This window comes from Equus asinus, chromosome 7 (genome assembly GCF_041296235.1).
Source record: "Equus asinus isolate D_3611 breed Donkey chromosome 7, EquAss-T2T_v2, whole genome shotgun sequence".
NCBI classification, from domain to species: domain Eukaryota; kingdom Metazoa; phylum Chordata; class Mammalia; order Perissodactyla; family Equidae; genus Equus; species Equus asinus.
This window is the reverse complement of record NC_091796.1, coordinates 28749456-28770490: the sequence shown is the minus strand read 5'-3', so window position 1 is coordinate 28770490 and position 21035 is coordinate 28749456. Positions and strand designations below refer to the sequence as shown.

At 51.1% G+C, this 21035-nt stretch overlaps 1 protein-coding gene and 1 long non-coding RNA gene across 2 annotated transcripts in view; both read left to right on the top strand.

Moving 5' to 3' along the window:
• The first annotated feature begins 4093 nt into the window (after positions 1-4093).
• Positions 4094-21035, top strand: part of ARK2C (arkadia (RNF111) C-terminal like ring finger ubiquitin ligase 2C) — a 107414-nt gene continuing 90472 nt past the window's right edge. Inside the window, exon 1 of the mRNA XM_044774665.2 lies at positions 4094-5155. Coding sequence (XP_044630600.1) covers positions 5095-5155 — 61 coding nt within the window. The 5' untranslated portion in view covers positions 4094-5094. The remainder of the gene's footprint in view (positions 5156-21035) is intronic.
• On the top strand, positions 5164-7121 carry LOC139045648 (uncharacterized). Its single transcript, XR_011504432.1, has 2 exons — positions 5164-6307; positions 6623-7121. It is a non-coding gene; the product is annotated as an uncharacterized lncRNA (long non-coding RNA).

Sequence of the window (21035 nt, the reverse complement as noted above, 5' to 3'; positions counted from 1 at the left end):
CAGCGGAGCAGAGACCATCCGAGGGTGTGAGTGGGAGCTGACATTCAGCCTGAGCCCCTGGCCTAGGGCTGTGAGGAATATGAGGAAGAGGCTCCGTTTTCTAACTTGCCCAACCAGAGGAAACATTTTTTGTATGCCTGCAGAGTGCAAGGACATGTGCCAGCTGTCTCTCTGTGTTTTATTTTTTGAAAAATTTCAAATATAAACTATATTAATCATGGTTCTCCAGAGAAACAGAACCAATGTGATGTATATGCAGATAGATATATAGAAGGAGATTTATTAAGAGGAATTGGTTCACATGATTATGAAGACTGAGAAGTCTCTCTATTGGCTGTCTGCAAGCTGAAGAGCCAGCAAAGTTGGAGGTGGAGTTCCAGTCTAAACCTGAAAGGCTGAGAACCAGGGAGCCAAGTGTAAGTCCCAGTCTGAGTCCAAAGGCCTAAGAACCAGGAGCATCCGTGTCTGAGGCCAGGAGAAGATGGATGTCCCACCTCAAGCAAGGTGAGCAAATTTGCCCCTCCTCCACCTTTTTGTTCTCTTCAGGCCCTCAACAGATTGGATGATGCCCACCTACACTAGAAAGTGCAATCTTCTTTACTCAGTCTACTGATTAAATGCTAATCTCTTCCAGAAACACCCCCACAGACACACCTGGAAGTGTTATACCAGCTCTCTGGGCATCCCTTAGCCCACTCATGTTGACACATGAAATTAACCACCACATAAACAAAAGTAGAGAGAATAATATAATGAATCCTCATGTATCCATCATTCAATTTCAACAATCATCATTCAACATCAGTCTAGTTTCGCCTATACTCCTCCCTCCTGGGAGAGGTAAGAACCTTCCAGACATCATTTAACACCATCTGTAAAATATCTGTAAATATAAGGATGCTTTGTGTAAACATAACCACCATACCATTATCCCATCTAAAAAAACCCAATTCCTTAATATAATCAATATCCAGTCTCTGTTTGCATTTCCTCAATTATTTTTATAGCTCATTTGTTCTAATCATGGTTAACAGAGGTCTAAATGTTGCACTTGATATATTCCCTACATCTCTATAGGTTCCCCCTCATCTCCTTTTTTCCCCTTATAATTTATTTTTTGAAGAAAACAGTTGGTTTGTCCTGTAGATTTCTCTACCCTATAGGGTCATGTTTCTCCAGTTTGGATCAGGAATTATCAATTGACTTTCACTCTTCCTTTTCGTTTTTTTGAGGAAGATTAGCCTTGAGCTAACATCTGCTGCCAATCCTCCTGTTTTTGCTGAGGAAGACTGGCCCTGAGCTAACATCCGTGCCCATCTTCCGCTACTTTATATGTGGGACGCCTGCCACAGCATGGCTTGACAAGAGGTGCATAGGTCCGCACCCGGGATCAGAACCAGTGAACCCCGGGCTGCCAAAGTGAAATGTGTGAACTTAACTGCTGCACCGCTAGTCAGGCCCCCTAACCCTTCATTTTGTATATTTCTTCCAGAGTCTTACATTCTAAGCCTGCAAACATGCTCTAGGTATTGGAGATTTTGGCGGGGAGCGGGAAGACCATATAAAGAAAAAACTCCAATGAATGGCCTATTTCTACGAACCTTTCTATTCTCAGAAATCTGCTTTATTGTACTTCTGTGAACTTTAACTAGTGGCAGGAAGAATGGAAAACAGTCTTCCCAGCGTGTTGGAAAAAAGTGGGAGGAAGAAGCAATACTAGATTGTGTGCTGGGAAATAATGGATTCTAGTTCTAACTCAGCCAGGAATGGCTGTGACCTTGCTCCTAACCCCATTTCTGGGCCTCGGTCTCCTTATCTGTAAAACAAGGAGATGGGCAAGACAATAATCAAGTTTCAGTCTTGGAGACACTTCCATATTTATGCTTCTAGAATTCTCTATATTATATACAGACTTCATAGCAATCTTCTCATTTGATCCTCACAATAAACCTTTAAGGCAGGTCTGGCAGGGGTTATTAATACACCCATTAGACAGATGGGTGCATTGAGGCTGAGGAATGGTAGGTTTCTCCCAAAATTTCATTCAAAATGAAACTTCTCCTCCTAATCCACAATAATTCCATTTTAGCAGGAGGCGCGTGCCTGTGTGTGAATGTTGGTATACTGGTGAATATGTCTGCTACGTTTCTCCGATGTGTGAATATGAAGAGTGCACTTAGTAGCGGGCTCATGATTTCTCTAGGTTCACAGCGCTGCTCTGTTCCTTGGTGATTGCTTTTGTCTGACGCATGTTTCGTGTTATGGCATAATTTACACTAAATGCATGAACTAGGCATTCATGAATAGTAACCAGAGGGCAAGAGGTAGTGGGCAAGGAGAGATGGACAACAAAAGGGGAAAGAACGAAGAGCTGAATGGCCAGGCGCTGTTCTATGTACTCTACCAGTATTAACTTACTTGGTCCTCACATTAATCCGAGAAAGGTTGCTGTAATCATGCTCATTTTACAAATATGGAAACCAAGCCCTAGAAAAGTTAAATAACCTGTCCAAGCTGTTAAGCAGCAGAGCCAGACTGTGAAGCCAGGCAATCCGATTTCAGAATTTGTACCCTAACCACTCTGCTGCCAGGTCAGATTGGGTAGTCATAAGCTGTCATGAGCTGCTCTGGTATAAAGTAAGATAGAAAAAAAAAAGAATGCCTACGCAAAGCCAGCAAGGTTGCAGAGAAATTGGCACACCATATATTGCTGGTAGCATTGACAATGAGTTTAATCTTTTTTTTTTTTTTTTTGTGGGGTAAGATTCACCCTGAGCTAACATCCGTTGTCAGCCTTCCTCCCCAAAGCCCCAGTGCATGGTTGTATACCCTAGTTGTAAGTCATTCTAGCTCTTCTATGCGAGTCACCGTCACAGCATGGCAACTGATGGTCGGGTGGTGTGGTTCGTGACCGAGCAGTGAACCCAGGCTGCTAAAGCAGTGAGCGCCGAACTTCAACCACCAGGCCATCAGAACTGGCTCGAGTTTAATCTTTTTATAAAGCAATGTGTGGCAAGAGCCATAAAGTTGCCTGTTGACTTAAGAATGCTAATCCTAGAAGTTTATTCTAAGTTTATAGTTCAACAAAAGCAACAAGCTACAGGCAAGAAGAAATTCATTGTATGATCGGCAACAACGGAAAACTGGGAGCAAATTAAGTGCCCATGAATAGAGTATGATTAAGTAATTTCACAGTACATTTGCCTGTTGGAATACTACGAAAACATTTAAAATGAAAATTCCGAAGATAATTATACAGAAGGACCGGAAAATGTTTCTGAGGAAATGTTAAGTTTAAAAAGCAGGATAAAAAATATGTAGATTATGACAACAGAACCGATATGCATGCATACTGCCAAAGCCTGAAATAGAACACGAAAAAATTCTAGCGGTTAGGAGTTTGTTAAGGTCATTTCATATTTTAAGATTTTTATTAGTGGTGGCATATTTGACAGATAAAAAAGAAAACTGCTGGTGGCAGGAGTGGGTTGTAATGTCACCTAGAATGAGGCTGGGGACTCTTGAGAGGCTGCACTGGTGGGGGTCTCGGGAGGCTCTGTGTCACCTCCCTATGCCCTGACACAACACAATGTGTCTTCAACAAATGCTCCCCTTTTTCTTTATCTCTAAAATGGGGGCAGGTAGACTGGATTAGATTTCTCCCACCTCCACACACTGTGATTTTACCACGTAGTTTTTACCAGACATTAAATAAAGGAGCCACAGGGTTTCGAAGACAACTTCCACCAGAGGAAATGGCCTCCATCTTTCCACCTGTGGATGTGCCCCCCCACCACTCGTATTCTGGCCTCTGTGTGGACTGTGAGCCTGGTCTATGGGTGGTGGTGGCAGTTTTCATAGCAGGTGGGCTGAGTGCATGAATGTGGTCTTAGCAGCCCATCTGACAACAGGGCTGTGGGGTGAAGGTTCTTTGCTCCTATCTTGCTTTACCTAGCCACTGGCCACACGTGACACCGTGGCTGTGTGGCCACGTGTGAATCTGAGGAGGCTGTAGCCCTGATGTCATATGCATGCCTGCCTGCTATGGAAGTGGGCGTGTCTGTGCACATGGCTGGTTGTGCTTGTGTCAAGAGTGGGGAGGTTGGTGGCCATGTGGCTCTGGGTTTTCTGGGTGAGCATGTCTCTGTGCACATACCTCAGTGTATGAGTGGCTTTCAATCTAGCAAATAATTATTGTGAGCTTTGTGCTCTGCAAGAGCAACAAAGCAGTGCCACAGGCAGGGAGCCTGGGAGTGTACATATCTGCATTGTGTGTCCTCTCTGTGTGTCTTCGGGAGTGCGTTCTTGGCACGTGTCCTGCGTTAACAAGGCCTTCGGCATGTGCATATCTGTGTGACGGTCCTGTGTGCGGCTGCTTGCTCGCTTTCCAGCTTCACTTGTGCCCGCAGTCAGGCTCTGCACGTGCACCAGCCTCCATGCGCACGTCCCCGAGTGACCTGTGCGCGGCGTGCAAAGACCTCCGGGTCGTGTGCACTTGGTGCGCTGGTGCCTGTCTTTCTGCATGCACCTCCACATGTCTGGGCGCACGTCCCTCTCGGTGCGTGCAAGTTCCGTGTGCACGCCGCCCGCGTCTGTGTGCAGGGCGCTGCACACGCGCGCGCTCCGGCCTGCGGGCGGCCAGAGACCCGCGCTGGGCTTAACTCACCCGGCGGGCTGAGCCCCCTGTCCCCCTGCGCCCAGCCGCGGGCCACCGCGATTGGCCGCGCGCTCCTTCTCAGCCGTCACCCCTCCCTCTCCCCGCCACCCGCGCGCCCGCGGTCCCCGCTGTCCCCCGCGGTTCCGGCGAGGCCGCGCCGCGCTGCGCTCCGCTCCCATTGGCTGCGCGCGCCTTTGTGTGGCGGCAGCTGCGGCCCCAGCGCCTTTGAATGTCGAGAGGGGCCGGGAAGGGAGCCTTTCCATGGGCCATCTGTCTCCCCGCCAGCCGCCGCCCCACCGCCGCCCGCGCCCCGCGCTCCGCCTCCCGCCCCGGCGGCTCCCGCAGCCCCGCCGCCGCCCGCGCCCGCGCCCCGGAGCCGCGCCACAAAGGGCCCGCGCGCAGCCGCCGCCGCCGCCGCCGCCGCGCGAGGAGCCAGGATGGTCCTGGTCCACGTCGGCTATCTCGTGCTTCCAGTATTTGGCTCTGTGCGAAACAGAGGTATCGCTTTTTCCTTTCGGGGTCCGCTTCGGAGCGTGGATCGCCGCAGGCACCGGGGCGGGGGCGGGCGCCGTGGGTGGCGGGGGGCGCAGGGCACACCCGCGAGGACGAAGGGCGAGCGGTGGCTTCTCCCCTCTCGCTTTTGGGGGGACCCCCGAGTGTGGGGGTGGCCGCCCTCGTGGGAGCTTTTGTAGTGAAGTTAGGGTTTGGCGAATTTGGGTCCCTCCCTCCTCAGCCCCATTTTTTCTTCTTTGCGGCGGACGCAGTTCCCCGAAATCACAGCCCCTTCCCCTAATACCTAGCCCTGTATGATCGAAAGACGGAGATACATGACTGTGTGCGTGTGTGCGTGCGTGCGTGTGTGTGTGAAAGCATACTTGGTTTTCTGTGATTTGCTTTTTTTGAGGTATATGTGTGTTTTGTGTTATTCACGTTTGTATTTCATTTTTTGGCCATGGATACCGATGGCTGGTTCGCTGGGATCTGGGATCTGCCCTTCCCATGCCCCAGCCCCCACCCTCTCTTGGGCACTTGCACGATTTCCCGTCCTATCCTTTTCTCCCCTCTAACCCTTTTTGTGTGTCGCCCTTGTGCTGTGCCCCGCTCCCTTCCCAATTGTCTTTGTATGACAGTTGCACTTACGGGTTCAAGATGCTTGTGTGCGTGTGTGTATGTGTGCGTGTGCAAGTGTGTGCGCGCCTCGGAGAGTCAGACATGCCCTGGTGTGCACCCCTGGGCCCGGCCGGAGCGGGGTGCCCGGCCCTTGGGTGTTGCGCTGTGTGTGCGGATGAGGTGGGAAGCTGCCCCACGCCAGGCCTTTGCCCCGGGCAGGCGTTGACAAAGCAGCAGGCCGGCGCCGGCTTTGTTTTTAACTGTGATATATGGGGTGTGTTTGCAAGGTCCCCTTCCCCACATCCCCTTTCCCTTACATTCTGCTACAACAATAGCTTGATTTCCCCCTCTTCTCCCCCCACCGCACATTTCTTTCATTTTCTTTTAATCAAAAATTCCCACCTCCCAAAGCAAATTTGAGATGCATTTAGATTCATTTTTTTTTTTTTCTTTTTGTATTCTGCCTCTGGACTCACATTTCTCTTCTTGGAAATGTTTCTGCTATCCTCTCCCACTCCACGTCTGGTTAAACCCCGCTGGGTAAGGCCCTCCCTCCTCCCCCCTCCCTCAGGCACAGAATGATGTTTTCCCTTTGCGACCAGGGCTGCTCCACCAAGTCAGAGTTGGGGGTGGGGTCGCGGGGCCAGCGCTTCGTGCGCCCCAGGGGCCCATTGGGTGAGAAAATGGAAGCCCAGCCCTCTGTTCCAGCCCAGCAGTCCCCAGCCCCACGCCTGTCCCCAGAACCTGAAAGGCAAGGTTGGCCCCCTTAGGCCTGTTGGAACCCCAGTTTTTTTGTGTGATGATAGAATGATGACATTCTGCATTTATCAAATCTTTTTTTTCTTCATTGTGTAGCTCAGTGAATGGTCAACTCGCTGCTGTGTGCGCTGTGACCCTTCTGCCTCCGCATTTAGCTGTATTGTGACACCCCTCTTAACCATCTCCTGTCTCCATCTGAGGAAGGCATTGCTATTTAAGCGGCAGTATCCCCTATCTCAGGCCAGCCTAGCAGTGGGGGGCGGTAGTGGAGTGGGGATGTGGGGGATAGGAATGGGGGGGCTGGATGAGATCTCCCTTGAAATGCCAACCCCCTCCCCCAACCCACAATTATGTCTTATTACTTGGCATTTCCTCTTAAAACGGGTGTGGAACATTACACTAGGCAGAAATTCAAAAATGATTAAGAAGGATGTTGAGCCTGAAAGTATAATTAGCCTGATTAAATCATTATCATCCTCATTAATACCACCGATCTCTAAATACCATTGCAGGATGCTGATTCCATGTTTTGAAATTCAAATTGCTCAGCTGCCTTTAAATTTTATTTTTAATACCACCCCCCCACCCCCCAAAATCCAACAAACTAATTATGCCCGTCAGTCAAAGTTTACTTTCATGGCAAACGTGCCCACAGGAAATGCAAGAGCTGAGGGGTGAATCGGGCTGTGGGTAAAATTTAGCACAATGTGATAAGAATTCATGACCTTCCGATAGAGGATACTAATGCTTAACCCAACAAGGTCCTAAACCACAGTCTTCTGGTAAAACTATTAGATAGCCTGCCAGCTTAAATCTGTTCTTTTCAGTTTCCATTGTAGTAGTATAGGATGTAGGCCATTTCAGAATAGATGTAGAGAAATAACCATTTTTGTATCTTCATCTTGTTTAGCCGAGTACATTGCACTGTAAATCCCTGTTAAGTGGATTCCTTTTGCCTTGGCTTGGAGGCTGTAGCACCCCATTTCCCACTTATCCAGGTGGCCATTGGCTACTTCCTGGCAGCACCCGGGCATAACCAAAGACGTTACATTTAGTTGGAGGCAAAAAATAATAAATATATCTATATGGAAATCTTTGATGAAATGACAGTTGCTGCTACTCCCTAGCTTCTGAAAATTTGATGCAGCCATGTCCCTGGCTTAAGGGGGAGCCGTGGCCGCGGTGTCTTAATTGTTTAATTGTACAATGTCAAGAGCATCTTTGGACATCCGCCCTGGCCCTCAGAGCTGCCCCTTTAACAGCCGGCTCCCTTCTGCTGCCTCGCCGGCCAGACCTGCTTGAAAACGGAAACAAAACAGCAGCAATAATGAAAGAATAAGGCCCCTCCTTCGAGGGCCCTTCCAAAATCAAGTCCCAAGTGGCCTCCCCAGATTGCCATTTGGCAATCTGAAAAGAAAGAGGGAAACGAAATAAAGAATCTCCAGCAAAATGGTTTTCCATTAAACAGGGATAACGTGTTCTGCTGTGCTGAATTACTTCCTGTTCTTATTTTGTGGGTAATTTTTTCTGTATCAAATATCCTTTTGGTTGTGTATCTTTTTCACCTTTTCTTGTACTAAAACTAAAGCATGATCTGTATTTTTTTACATCCCCCAGTTGACAATGTACAGCGCTCGGTTAGAGATGTTACCCCGCTGAAACGTACTGTGGTCGTGTAGCTCGGGCCATCTGCTCATTGTACGCTGCTTTGTTCTGTTGCCCTTCCGAAGCATGGTGGGCCCAGCCTTTTTTTTTTTTTGTATCGTGTGCATGACGACATTGTTACACACAGAATCCACTAATACTAATATACAATCTCTCAATAAAGAACTAGTTTCCTATATTAACCTAGTGTGCTTTTTCTCTTGCTGTTTTCCCATTTATTGTCGTATCCTGCTGTTTAGATTTTCCCCTGCTTTTCTATCCCCACCCTCACCCGCCCACCACTCCCACCTCCCATTGTAAGATTTGAGTGAATGCCTTTTTATTTTTAACTTTACTTTTTTTTTTTGGTGGTACAGATATGGTGACTTTAGTTTCATCTAGTCCATATCTTTTTACAATAGACGTTTGGGGTGATGGGAGGGTGAGTTGTCCTGTCACATGGAAACAGCTCAACTATGTAGAGAGAGCCCCTGTCTTTGGCTACTTATGTATCCAATAGCCTCCGGATTTCATCTTAGTTTCTAAGTCACATGGGCAGTCAATTTATGATGCTGGTGGAAAGGGGATATAACACTTAGGTTGAGAAAAGGGATACTGTTCTTAACTAGCAATCTTGTAGCATTTCAGACTCACCTGAAAAACCCATTTTTAATGTGTTTTAACTTTTCCTTTTACTGTCTCATTGATTTACTGTTCTTCTAAATCATGCTGGGGGTGACATTACATGTAGTTGAAGCTATGATCTGGAATTTTAAAGTACCCTCTTCTATGTGCGTATTTAAATTCTTGGGACCTGTAGTGTAAGTTTCACGTTGAGATCCTGCATAAGGAAGATGTTTGAAACAGAAACCCACTCAGACCACCCCCACATTCATCCCTGACCTGTTACCGTAGGAATAAGAGGTCTGTGCCCTCTGCAGGCTGTGAGCCAGTTAAAGCTGATTACAGCCTAGTTCCCTGACAGCTGCCTCATCTGTGGCCCTAATGCCTCCCTTGAGAAAGAAAGCCAGATTTCTGCCTCTGAGTGTGTGTGTGTGTGTTGTGTGTGTATGGGTGGTGGGGCGGATCAGGAGGGCAGTCAGGACCTATCCCCAAAGTGAACTGGAGGAAGAGCCTTTAAAATGTATCTTTTTTCCATAATTACATTTGAGAAGCCAGTGGAGAGGTATTTTTCCCCAGAGTGGAACCCCAATTCAAGCATTTGTCAATTATACCTATTCAATTTCAGCCCAGAACAAGCCTTGCTAAATGAGGCGTTTTAGACGGGAGGAAATCAGCTGATTAAAGAAATTCATGGTTCCTTCAAAAGGTCATCATTTTGGAGCCGCTCTTCCTTGGGCCAATGGGCATCCTCCTCATTCCTCTGGGTTGTCCCCCCTGCTGGCCTCTGTCCCTCGGCTTGGAGGCGGTCCTTCCCCAGACAGGCGCACCCCTGCCTGACCACAGTGCTTCCTTGCCTTCTTTGTGGCTTGGTGTGACAGTCCTCTCCCCCCATGGCTGCCCTTTCTGCTCTGGCCCTTTGTTCTCATGCTCTCCCCAGGCTGGGTGGGAAGGCTGAGCTGATTTACTGTGACACATGGACACACATGGAAATTCCCAGCGGAGGCTCGTGCTGTAGCTGTACAAGAAGAGATACGTAGGTCTTCAAGGATTCTGTTCCTTCTTCTCCGACTCCTCCTTCCTCTTCTTTTATTTTGGTTTACATGAAACTTTTAGTTTTGTTCCTAGTTTGAGAAAGCAAAATAAACCCAACCCAACCTCAACAATAATAAAACTACCCCAAATCAGGCGATCCCCCTCATTTTTGTCCTAGAGAGCAGTGGCTCATTCGATTGATATTAACCAACTCTAAGCTTTTACTCTTTAAATTAGTGTGATGTATGTCAGAAGTATTTGATCAATATCTTCTGAGGATGGTTTAGTAACCTAGTAATGATATAGAAAGCTAGTGGGTTAACGGGAAGTCATGGTTTAGCAATTTATCAAATGCATACTATATTTTCACCCAGATTGTTAGAATAAACACATTCATATGGAGGAAACTTTTCCCCTGACTGGACAATCCAGTCATTACGAAGCCATTATACTTCATATCTACTCTCTCAACCATCTGACACATAAGCTGTTTTAATAACTTTTGACTCCAGGATTTTGGAAAAGCCATCTGTTACGTAGATCCTATACCACAGACTTTGTAATAAGATGGCACACAGCTCTTCTTTTGGAACAAGAGAATGTCTCTCTTGAAAGTAGCATCAGATAATGCCACTTAACTGATGAGTTATCTGAAATAATAGTTTCCCATAAACCAGCAAAACTATTATTCAAGGTCAGGGGAAAAGCCACCCAGAGTCTCGATGCCCTAATATGCAGATGACACAGACTGGGCTGCCTCTCTTCCTTTGGCAGTTTGCTCACCTCTTGCCCCACCCTTCCTCCCTGCTCCACACTCCTTCCCATCTTTAAATAAGCAGCATGCAGTGTCGCACTGGGAAACCTAATGGTTTTCTGGGTTAGGGAAGCAACGGCTCCGAGCTGGATCCCAGTGCAGCATGGGGGCCCCTCCCGGCAGGAGACACAGGCCCTTGACTCCGATTCAGGTGTGACTGTGCATCTCTCAATCCTCCCCTACCACTATTGCACAAACGTGCAAGACACCTGTGCCTCGGTTTCTCTTTGGATCTAAACAGCTCTTCACAAATCCCTGGTTAACACGGCATGAATGTGAACTAGTATGTATGAGTTTCCGCTATGGTTTAGCTGCAGATGAACCAATTGATTTCCAAGAGAATCCAGGAGACGGCTTACCTTCAGGAAGCTCAGATTTTCAGGATGATTTAAGAACTAAAAGCAAACATTCATAACGCTGCAGCTGGACCACTCTCAATGCCTGTACATTCATGTATTCAGTCATTCATTCATTCACTCACCTGTTTGTTCATTTAGTTAATGAGCGTTTGTTGAGTATCTATTCGGGGCCAAGCTAAGGGGGTGCAAAAGCAACACAGGACCTGAGTGCCTGCCCTCCTGAGGCGTATGCTGAGGCTGGGAGGTGGATGCTCAGGAAACCAGATGCTGTCTAAGATGTTCTGTGCCAAAGCTCCCAAATGGATAGCAGAACATCCTGACTGGTGGGGTGGGAAGAGCTTGGAGCAGTCCAGGGCTGGAGTCCTGGCTGTCTTGACCTGGAGGGGTGACTTAGGCCACTGCTCTGAGCATCATCTAAACAGTGACTATCATAAGCTGATGTGGTGTGTCTACCTGATAGGCTGTGTCTAGACTATTCCAAGGCACCTGGCACATAGCGGGTGCCTCAGGCATGCTAGGTGGCTGCCCCCCAGCCCCCACGACTGTAGGAATCTACTGGCCTGAGGGATCAAAGAAAGTGAGAGATGGCCTTGCTGAGGAGGTGAGGTTGAGATGTGCCTCAAAGGGTGATAGCTGTACGGGAGGAGGAAGAGGAAGGTGGGGAAGGAGTGAGACTTTGGCCAAGGCCAGGGAGCTCTGCTGGCCTGGCATGAAAAGAGAGTGCACATGAGGAGGGGTGCGTGTGTATAGGGGTATGTGTGCAGGCCTGTTGCCTTGCGCAGCTACAGGAGGCACCGGGACCACTGTCCTGTCTTTGAAAGGTTCTCCCGAGAGCACCACTCCAGGAGTTAAGGGGCACGAAGTCCACAGAACGTGGGAGAAAAGGCTGGAAGGGATTTCAAAGCATTTTTGAGGCCTCTGGAAGCTCCAGTAGAGTTTGGACTTTCTCCTTTAGCCACTGGGAGCTCTCTGGGGAGAGTGGTGTTTCAATGACTTATTCTGGCAGCTGATGACAGAGGGGTGAGCCTAGGGGGCTGTGGCCAGGGAGGAGGCTGTGACAGGCTTCCAGGGGTGATGGAAGCCCCAACCAGGGGTCTGGGGATGGGAGGGAAGGCTCGCTGTAGGAGCCATACCATAAGAGGAAGGACGCAGAACAGAGTCGATGTGGAGGCCCTGAGGGGCAGGGAGATCGGGGAGGGGGGGTGCCTGGGAGAGCGTAAGACCCTGAAGACAAGGCAGGAAGACGGGAGGAACAGTTAGCTTTGGGGAGAGATGAGTTCAGCGTGCAGATAGACAGAATTTGAGATGCTGAGAGTGGCAGAGGGAAGGGGACCACGGCAATGTCCCGGCATTTGAAACTTCCAGCCCCCATTTCATTATTACCTTCAATAATGAAAATTCCTCCTATTTACATGACACCGCCTCAAAAAACTCTCTATCCAAGCCTGAAATCCCCTTATTCGGTTATGCTTATGTATCGTTAGTTACGCAGGTCACTTTCGCAGCAACCTCCTTACAACACTGACCCCTCCTGGGAGCTGTGCCATATTGTGCCCCGATATCTCAGATTGAACATCTTTTATTAAATTTCACCCTTCTTGAGAAGAGGGACCCCAAGGCAGACAAGTGCCAGAATTATTGCCTCCATAGGTTTACAGAAAGGTCAAGCCTACCCATGGAAGAAGGAGGAGCTGGAGGGAGCCCCCCTAGATAGCAGAGCGGGGTGATAAGGCTGAGGCAGGGGTGTGGTAGCTGGGGACAAGGGCAGGGGTGAAAGGGGGGGCATGGGCTCCAATCTCGGGCCTGGTCCTGTCTGCAGAGAGCCGATTCTCCTCAATTCAAAGCCCTTTCTCTTCCCTTGTCTCATGTCCTCCTTGACACAGCCTGTGAGGAGGTAATTGGGGACCAGAGGAAGAAACTGAGGTCAAGGGTGAGGAAGGCCTTTGCCGCCCCTCCCTCCTCCCAGCTAGGAAACGTCTGAGCCAGAAGTAGACACCAGGTCACTGGACGCCCTGTGGTGGCTCCTCGCACTGCCCACCATGGCCTGCACACTGTTGGGAACCTTGTTAAGACCAAGACAAGAATTGGAAAGGAACCCCAATTTTCCTCCATGTCCGGGGTTACCAATTCGGAATGCTAGGCTCCTTGTCCACACTGGCAGAGGCCTCTGTCCAGCTCAGGGCCTGCCCAGCTGTGAGGGGGTCTGAGTCCCCAACACTGAGCCCCACAGTCCTGGAAGGGACCTCTGAGAGACAGCATGTGTGGTGGACCAGAGAACCCCCGAGCAGGAGATGAGCAGGGGGCTGGAACCTGCCTGGTGAGTCCCTTGACCTGCGGACACTGGCTCGGAGGAGGCCTGGCCGGCTCGCTGGGGGGCCTCTGTGCTCCGATTGCCACAGAAACAATCAGATTCCCTTCCGAGGACTTTGGCTCCCAAGTCGTGAGCATGTCTTCTGTCATTTCTTAGGTCATCTTGATGGCTTCACATGTTATATCTATGTTATATCTTAGAAGTAATAGAATTACATTTTGGAAAGTTTAGAAAAATGTTTTAGAAAAAAAATCTCAGAGTCCACCCCTCTGAGATCATGGTAGTGAAAGGCCTTCCACATTTTCATTCACACATATTTATGAATTTTTTGTAGAGTTGTAAACACAGTCATATACAAATTTGCATTCTTCATGTTTTACTTTAACATATCAGAAGTCTTTTCATGTTTTGCTATGTTGTTTTTACAAGCATCACTTTTAACAGCTATATAATATTCCACTTGAATGGTGGCTCTGCCTCAGGCTCGGTGGCTTCTGAGGCACTCAGACGGCCCAGGGTTGCAGGACCACTCTGTGCTGGTCTACCCACCACCTCCCCTGGGCTGCTGTTTGCCCAGATAGGAGAAGGTGGTTAGTGAAAGGGTCTGACAGCTCCCCAGCCTCTCTGCTCACCGTCAGCCCCTTCCATCAACAAGCCCAAACAGATGGAGAGAGGGGCAGATAAGGCTTGGGGAAGGAAGAAGGTTTGGATAACACTCTTCTGAGATCTGGGTTCTGCCACAAACTTCCACTGTCACAAGTCAACTTCCTCCACCGGGTCTCAGTTTCCCCATCAGTGAAATCGATAGGATAGACCCATGGTTTCTGTCTTACAGGACTTGTCCCATGAAGTAATGCATATAAAACAAAGCAAGAAGCCAGCCAAAGGCAACAATAACAATAATAACTCACATCATCCACGGAGGCAGTCCTCACTCAGACAGGCCATGCGGTGCAAAGCAAGAATGCTGGCTTCCTGTCCCACTCTGCCAGTACCCACCCTTGTGACATGTTGGCTGAATCTGCCTGCTCTGTGCCTTCACTTCCTATCTGCCAAGGGAGATAATTGGCCTAATTGCTCTTTCCTGCTTTAAAAAGCTGTGATTTCCTCTGGATGAGAACAACTTAGATTTCCAGGGCCTTTTTGCCTTTCACGGGGCAGCAGCCCCAGGCTCTCTAGCAATAGGTAGATAGGCACGTGCCCTCCCCGCACCCCGCCGCGGCAGGCGCTGTGCTGTAGGAGGAATGGGGAGCAGCACTTACTCCTAGGGGCTCCAGCTAAGGCTGTGAGCACAGACCCCGTGGGGGCCGACCTTAGGCTCGGCCCTGCTAGTCTTGTTCCGCCTCTGAGCAAGAAGTTCCCTCGGACATCATTGCTTCCTAATGCAGTCCTTTCCTTTAAACATCCCCCTGAGGTGTGCCGCAAGAGGGCAGGGGGGACAGCCCTGCAGGAAGTCACCCACGCCGTGGCCGCCCCACCGGCCGCCTCGCAGCGCTCAGCCGCGCCCCCAGGGCGGCGGTGCAGCATCGGCCTTCCCTCTGAACCTCGGAGAGGGAGCGGCGGCTGCTGACTCAGCACGAGCCGCCGGTGGAGGGGGTGGAGGCGCTCCCGGAGGCTGGGAGGAAGTGAGAATTCAGCCAACACCTGTCTCAAAGAAGGGCAGGAAGCTTTGGAACAGCTGCGGCTCCTCCTCTGGGGCTGCGAGTGGGGGGGGGGGGTGCCCTCAAGTCTTCCCCTCCCCCTCAGGGGGCTGGCTTAGCTCCGGCTTTCCTCCCCCAGCCGCCAGGGCCTCCATACCACCCCCTCCCCACTGCTCAGGGGCCCCACGGTGCTGTCTGCCTCCCAGGACCACCCCCCTCCTAGGACAATTGCTTCTGCTCCCAAAGTCTGTGGGCACCCTACCCAGGGCTGGAGACACTGGCCTTCCTTAAGCCAAAGGGTGGCTCTTCCAGGGGGGCCCTCTGCCTCCATGACATTCTCTGGAAGGGGAGCTGGAATGGACTGAAGGGGGAGGGCCCCTGGGCCTGTCTAGGCCGACCCTCCACCTATGAAGTGTGGCCCTCCTGAGAGAGTTGGAACTGTGCTGGGGAAGGTGAGGCAGTGAGGGGGCAGACCTGGGCCCACAGGCCGGTCCCCTTCTGCAAAGCTCCCTGCACTGCCCTGCCAGTCACCCAATGGCCCAGCAGTGTGTGCCCAGGCAGGCAGAGGGCCTTTGGTGGACTCCCGTCCTCTGGGGCATAGGTGGAGGTCAGGACTGAAGAGGGCGCTCAGTCAGCTGGTCTGGAGGGAAGCTGGGCCTGGGAGGCAGCTCCCATCTGACTTCCTTTGGCTGAAGAGACACGGAGGCTGCTCCAGGCAGGGGTGCCCACAAGGCAGCGCTGCCACGGAGCTAGAGACAGAGGGGAAGGGAGCCTGGGCCCCATCAGGACCTAAGCTATCTAGCCCCCTCCCCACCAGGAGGAATGGGACTGCGGGAGGGGTGAGGGGAAGAGGCCATATGAGGTGAAGGGACGAACAGCCAACCAGCCCTCGGGCACTGGGGCAGGTGAGCTGGGAGCGTGTTGGAGAAGGTGGAGGAGGAGCCCAAAGACAAACCTGGGATGGTGTTTTCCTATTCTAACTCCCATGCCATCCTGAAGGGTCTCTGACGAGTGCAGGCTTCCCCCAGGAGAGAGGTGGAAGAAAGAAAGAGAAAGAAGGACGAGAAGGTGGGAGGGAGAAGTTAAAGACCTGCTCTGTGGGGACCGATCATCCTCTCATGGGTACTCAGTAGGTCTGCGCTGCTCCCTGCAGAGTCCTACCTTGGGCTCACCATGGGTGGCTGGGCCTGGCCTGTCTTCTGGGAGCATCCAGACTAGACAGGAGACTGGACAGGTGTGCAGCTGTCAGAGAGCAGAACACTTGACTCTGGGCAAAAAAGGGCCTTGTCACATCCCAGGACAATCACAGCATTTCAGATGTACTGCTAAATTTGGGGAAAAGGAGATTTTTATATTAAATGAAACAAGGAAGTCTTATGTCACGAGTTGCAAATTTTGCATGAACTTTTGAGTGAAAACATAGAACTTCAGTGACATATTTCATTTGGGCAGGCCCATCCAGACCATGCATGTATGGCTGGGTCATTTCACACTCCTCTGACATTTGGGGGCTTCTGTGAAAGAGTATGAGGAGTGCCTCAGGGTCTTGCAATGTCTCCTCTTCACTGAACTGGAAACCCAAGCCTATCCAGTGGCTGGAGTGGCAAAGCCAGCTCCTGAGAGCCCCAGTCAGGATTGGACCTGGGTCTGTTGACTCTGAAGGCGAATGCTCTCCTTGGGTCTTGACTCAAGACCAATTGGAAGGAGCCCAAGCTCCAGCAGCTGCAGCAGGAGTGGTCAAGGGGGACTTTGTGCGTGTGAAGACAGCATGGGGTTTGACTGGGCAGAGGGAGAAGGGGTGGCATTTCAATATGGCGGCTGATCCCCATATTACTCCCCTCGTCTGGAGCACCAGGGCCAAGACTGGGAGCGAGGGACTGAGGGGTGAGGTCAGGGGATGGAGACGAGCCCCATGAACAGGTGTGTCAGGGACGCCTTCCTGTGGGGGAGGCCCAATATGGGGCTGTCCCTGGTACTGTAAGGACTTTGTTTTTTTACTATGGTAAAATATATAAAGCATGAAGTTTGCTGTTTTAACCATTTTATAGTGTACACTTCAGTAGCATTAAGTACATTCACAGGGTTGTGCCACCATCACCACTTTCTATTTCCCACATGTTTTTATCATCCCAAACAGAAGCTCAGGGGCCCCTTCTCTTTGAGGCCTGCTCCCAGGCAGGGCAAGGCTGCGCTTTCTGGGTCTCCTGGAGGATGGTGGGGGGAGAATAAGTGGTAACAAGGAATGCACAGATTTTGACATCGAGCAGTCTTGGGTTCAACTCCTGGCCTTACCACCTATCAACCAGGTGACTTTGGGCCTCTCTGACCTTTGGTCTCTTTGTCTGAAAAAGTGGAGATAATCATTATTAATACCAGTGTCATGGGGGAGATGAGGATAAAACAGACTATGATGCATATAAAGTACAAAGCACACAAAACTCTGGGAGGTACCTCATAAAAGAGGGTTATTCCCAATTCCCCCACTCCCTCTGAACACACACCCCTGTTAGTTTGGGCCTGGAACAGCCTAAATAGTCCTAAGGGGGTGCAGAGGGGGCAGACAGGAAAGGGCTGGACATGTTTCGGCCTCACTGTGTAAGCAGGTCCTGAGAATCAACTTTGGGCTGTGGGCAACCGAGGTACAGAGAGCTTCTGGTCCATAGCCTAGCTGGGGAGACCCCTGAGCACCCCTGAAGTGGGTGGAGAACCCACAGACAGGGCTACACAGAGGGCCAGGCTGATGGTCATGCTGGCCAGAAAGTGTGGTCCAGCCTGGAGGCAGCTGGCCAGGGTTGGCGCACAGGATGGGGAGAGGTCACTAGGTCTGGAGAAGTCGGGAGGGCTTCCTGGAGGAAGCAGAAATGGAGCTGTTCTCCTAGGAGGGAGATCTGTAGCTCTGCTGCCTAAGGGGGCTACCAGGTCAGGCTGCTCCCCACCTCCACTCCCACGTAGGCCCAGATCTGATCCAAGAGGTGAATGTTCAGAGTCCTGTGGCTGTCACCTTGTCTGATTTTTCTTTTTCTTTTCTGGAGCATTGGGTCCTCTCATTTCATTATCATCCCACCCATTCCCGTCCCCTTCTTCCCTGCCGTCCCCAGCCCTGGCCATTTCTCCTGCGGTCCTCTGCCTCCTCTTCCACCCCTCTGCCCAGCGGAACTGCCTGAGCGTTCCCGTGGGAGAGCCACGCAGAGGGTGAGCTGCCCGAGGGGAGCTGGGGCTTCCGTGACCTCCCTCTGAAGCAGGCAGCCCCCTCGGGGCATTGGTTCCTCTCTCAGCAGAATGGGGTCCTCACTCTTACTTGCCAGGTGAGTGAGGACCAAATACGGCAGACGTAACGCACCCACCCTGACGCCTGGCACAGAGCACAGGGCTCCTCTTGTGGTTGTATGTGGCTACCTACTAGGGAGGTGCCACATACAGAAGCCCCCTTGCCCGCTCCTGGGAGGCACTTTGAATTTGGTAAGGGGGACAAAGGGGAGGGGGAAAACTCTGAGCCTCTGTGTTCTCATCTGTAAAATGGGAACCATCCTGGTCACCACCACCCCCCTCCCCGCCCCCTGCGCAAAAGAGTTATAGTAAGGCTCAGATTTGATCATGGATTTGATCGGCTCATCTTACAGATGCACACTGAGCATCTGCACTGTACCAGGTGCCCTGCCAGGTGCTGGAGACATGAGGATACAACAACAATGACAAAAGGGTAGCAAATGCTTTTGCACATTGGCTCTGTGCCAGGCACACTCCCTACCCTAAACAGACTCAGTCTCCTGGGAAACAGAGACGTAAACAATCAGAAAGTAAGGTCCCAGCTATGTGCTGGGTGCTCTCTCAGCCTGGGGGAGACACCCTGGGGAAGGCGATGCCTGTAGGAGCTGATGCTGAGCCAGTCTTAAAGGATGCTCTGGGTTGACCGGGAGGAGAGGTGGGCGCAGGTTGTTACAGGCAGGGGCCTGCAGGGGCTCTGGGCGGGCTGAGCAGCAGAGCACTGCAGAGGGGGCATGGGGAGGAGGCTAATGTCCTGCAGGTGCAGGGGCTGTGTCACTCCTAACTGTCAGCACGGCAGTGTGCCCGGTGATCAGCACTGCTGCTGCTTGATTGGCTTTCGTGGAGAATGAAGTGCACACAGTCACCTGAGCGCTCCCGTGTGTCTTGTATGAGCTAAGGGCTGAGTGCGAGACCTGGGCGATGCCCTTGAAGACCTAGAAAACAAGCTGGAGTCCTGACAGACCCTCACAAAGCAATGCGGGGCATAATAATAGTAGTAGTAGTAGTAATAATAATAATAATAATAATAATAATAGGGTTGGCATGGTTTTCTGCTGGGAGGAGTTCAGAGGATGAGAAGAGGAGTGGGTGTGGTGTCTGGGAGACCAGAAAGACATGTGGGTGGAGCTGACCCTTGAAGTAGGGGCCTTGGGCAGTATTTCCCACACTGTCCAACTGAGCACTGGGCCCCCTTGAGTTGTTAAAAGTTGTTTGTGCAAAAGGGTCACATGTTCCAACAATCTGGAAAATGCTACATACTACACCCCGCACTTGGAGAGTCCCAATGCCTCCTAGCACACTAAAGACTCTGATAAGTCCCGCAGTAAAGAAAGCCTTTTGGTTCTGCTTCAGTAGCATTTCCCCAAACAGAACTCCGCGGGTGTGTGTGTGTGATTCCTAGAAATATCCCTGGACCCTGGTGCGTGAGCACTTTTGGGAAATGCTAGCTTGGGAAGTGGGTCATCTAGCTCAAGACCGGCTCAAAGCAACTCCTGACACTGAGGGGAAATGGAGACTGAGAAAAAGCCCGTGCACGGTGCTCATCAGTTGGTGACTGCCTGTCTCAAAGTTGCCCCACCCCCTCATCCTCCCGGGAGTGCCATCTTTCCCTACTCAAGGGGAGACTCTTAAGATCGGGAGGTCAGTGATGAGCCGGTCATTTGCTCCAGTGACACCCTTGCTGGCCACCCGGGGAAGCTCTGCCACTGGCCAGGGAGCAGAGGCTGCCCTGGAGGGACCTCTCGACCACTGGAAGAACTGACATTCCATCAAAGCTCCCCTCTGCTCCGGACTTCCCTCCTACCTTCCTGTACTTATGACCTTGTCCAGGTTCCCTGGGGTGGGCTTTCTCCCTGCCCAGCTGTGAGCCCCCGTGCCCCTAACCCACGGCTACATTTCACACACTGCACACGATCCGTGAAGCACTTGATGTTCACATAATAGTGCACGCAGATGTCCACCCTCAACACACACTCATCCCCACACAGTCCCCACGTAATACCCGTTCATGCGCAATCCACACACATTTATGATGTCAGCACACAAACTCATTTACACTCATTAATATCTGTACTAGGTCAGAACACACAGTAATATACACACTCACATTCCCAGATACAGAGAAATGCACACACTTGGCCACTGCTGCTCACATAGACGTGTACATGCAGGTATACCCCGTGATACCTACACACTTTATCTCATGAAATACAAGTTTAAATGTCTTCAGATGCCACCCCTTCCCCTTCTTTTCTCTGACATGTCACCTGTGCCCCCATGAGGCCCCCACCCGGCCCTCACTGAATTCACACAGTGTTCCAACAAGGAGATGGACGCCTTCAGCCGGGATAACGCCACGAGGCCTGCCTGTGTCCACATGCCCCGGCCAGGCCCGCTGAGTTAAGGGACCAAGGCCTGCCACAGAGCTTGGGCCTAGAGCACCCAGTTGTCACCGTCCTACAGGCTCTGCTGTCTCCACAGGCCCTTGCTGAGGCCAGGACGGGCAGTGGCCTGTGTGCATGCTAACGAGGGAGGCACAGTTGCTTTGCCAAGGTCTCCACTGTAGCCACCTGGTGACGGATAAAACCAGCATCACAGAGCCCCTTTGGGAGGCTGGGTGGCCTGGAGGGCTTCGTGGAGGAGGTGGATCTCAAGCTTGGGTTGAAGGGTGAGGTCCATGTCCGTAGGAAGTGAGAGAGTGGAGGGCACCGAGGTGGGGGGACTGCATGAGGGGCAACCAGGGGGAGTGAGCATGGCTGGGGCTCCCCAACCTGAGGACCCTGGCAGTGCTTATGGGGACAGTTCCAGCAGAGATGGAAGA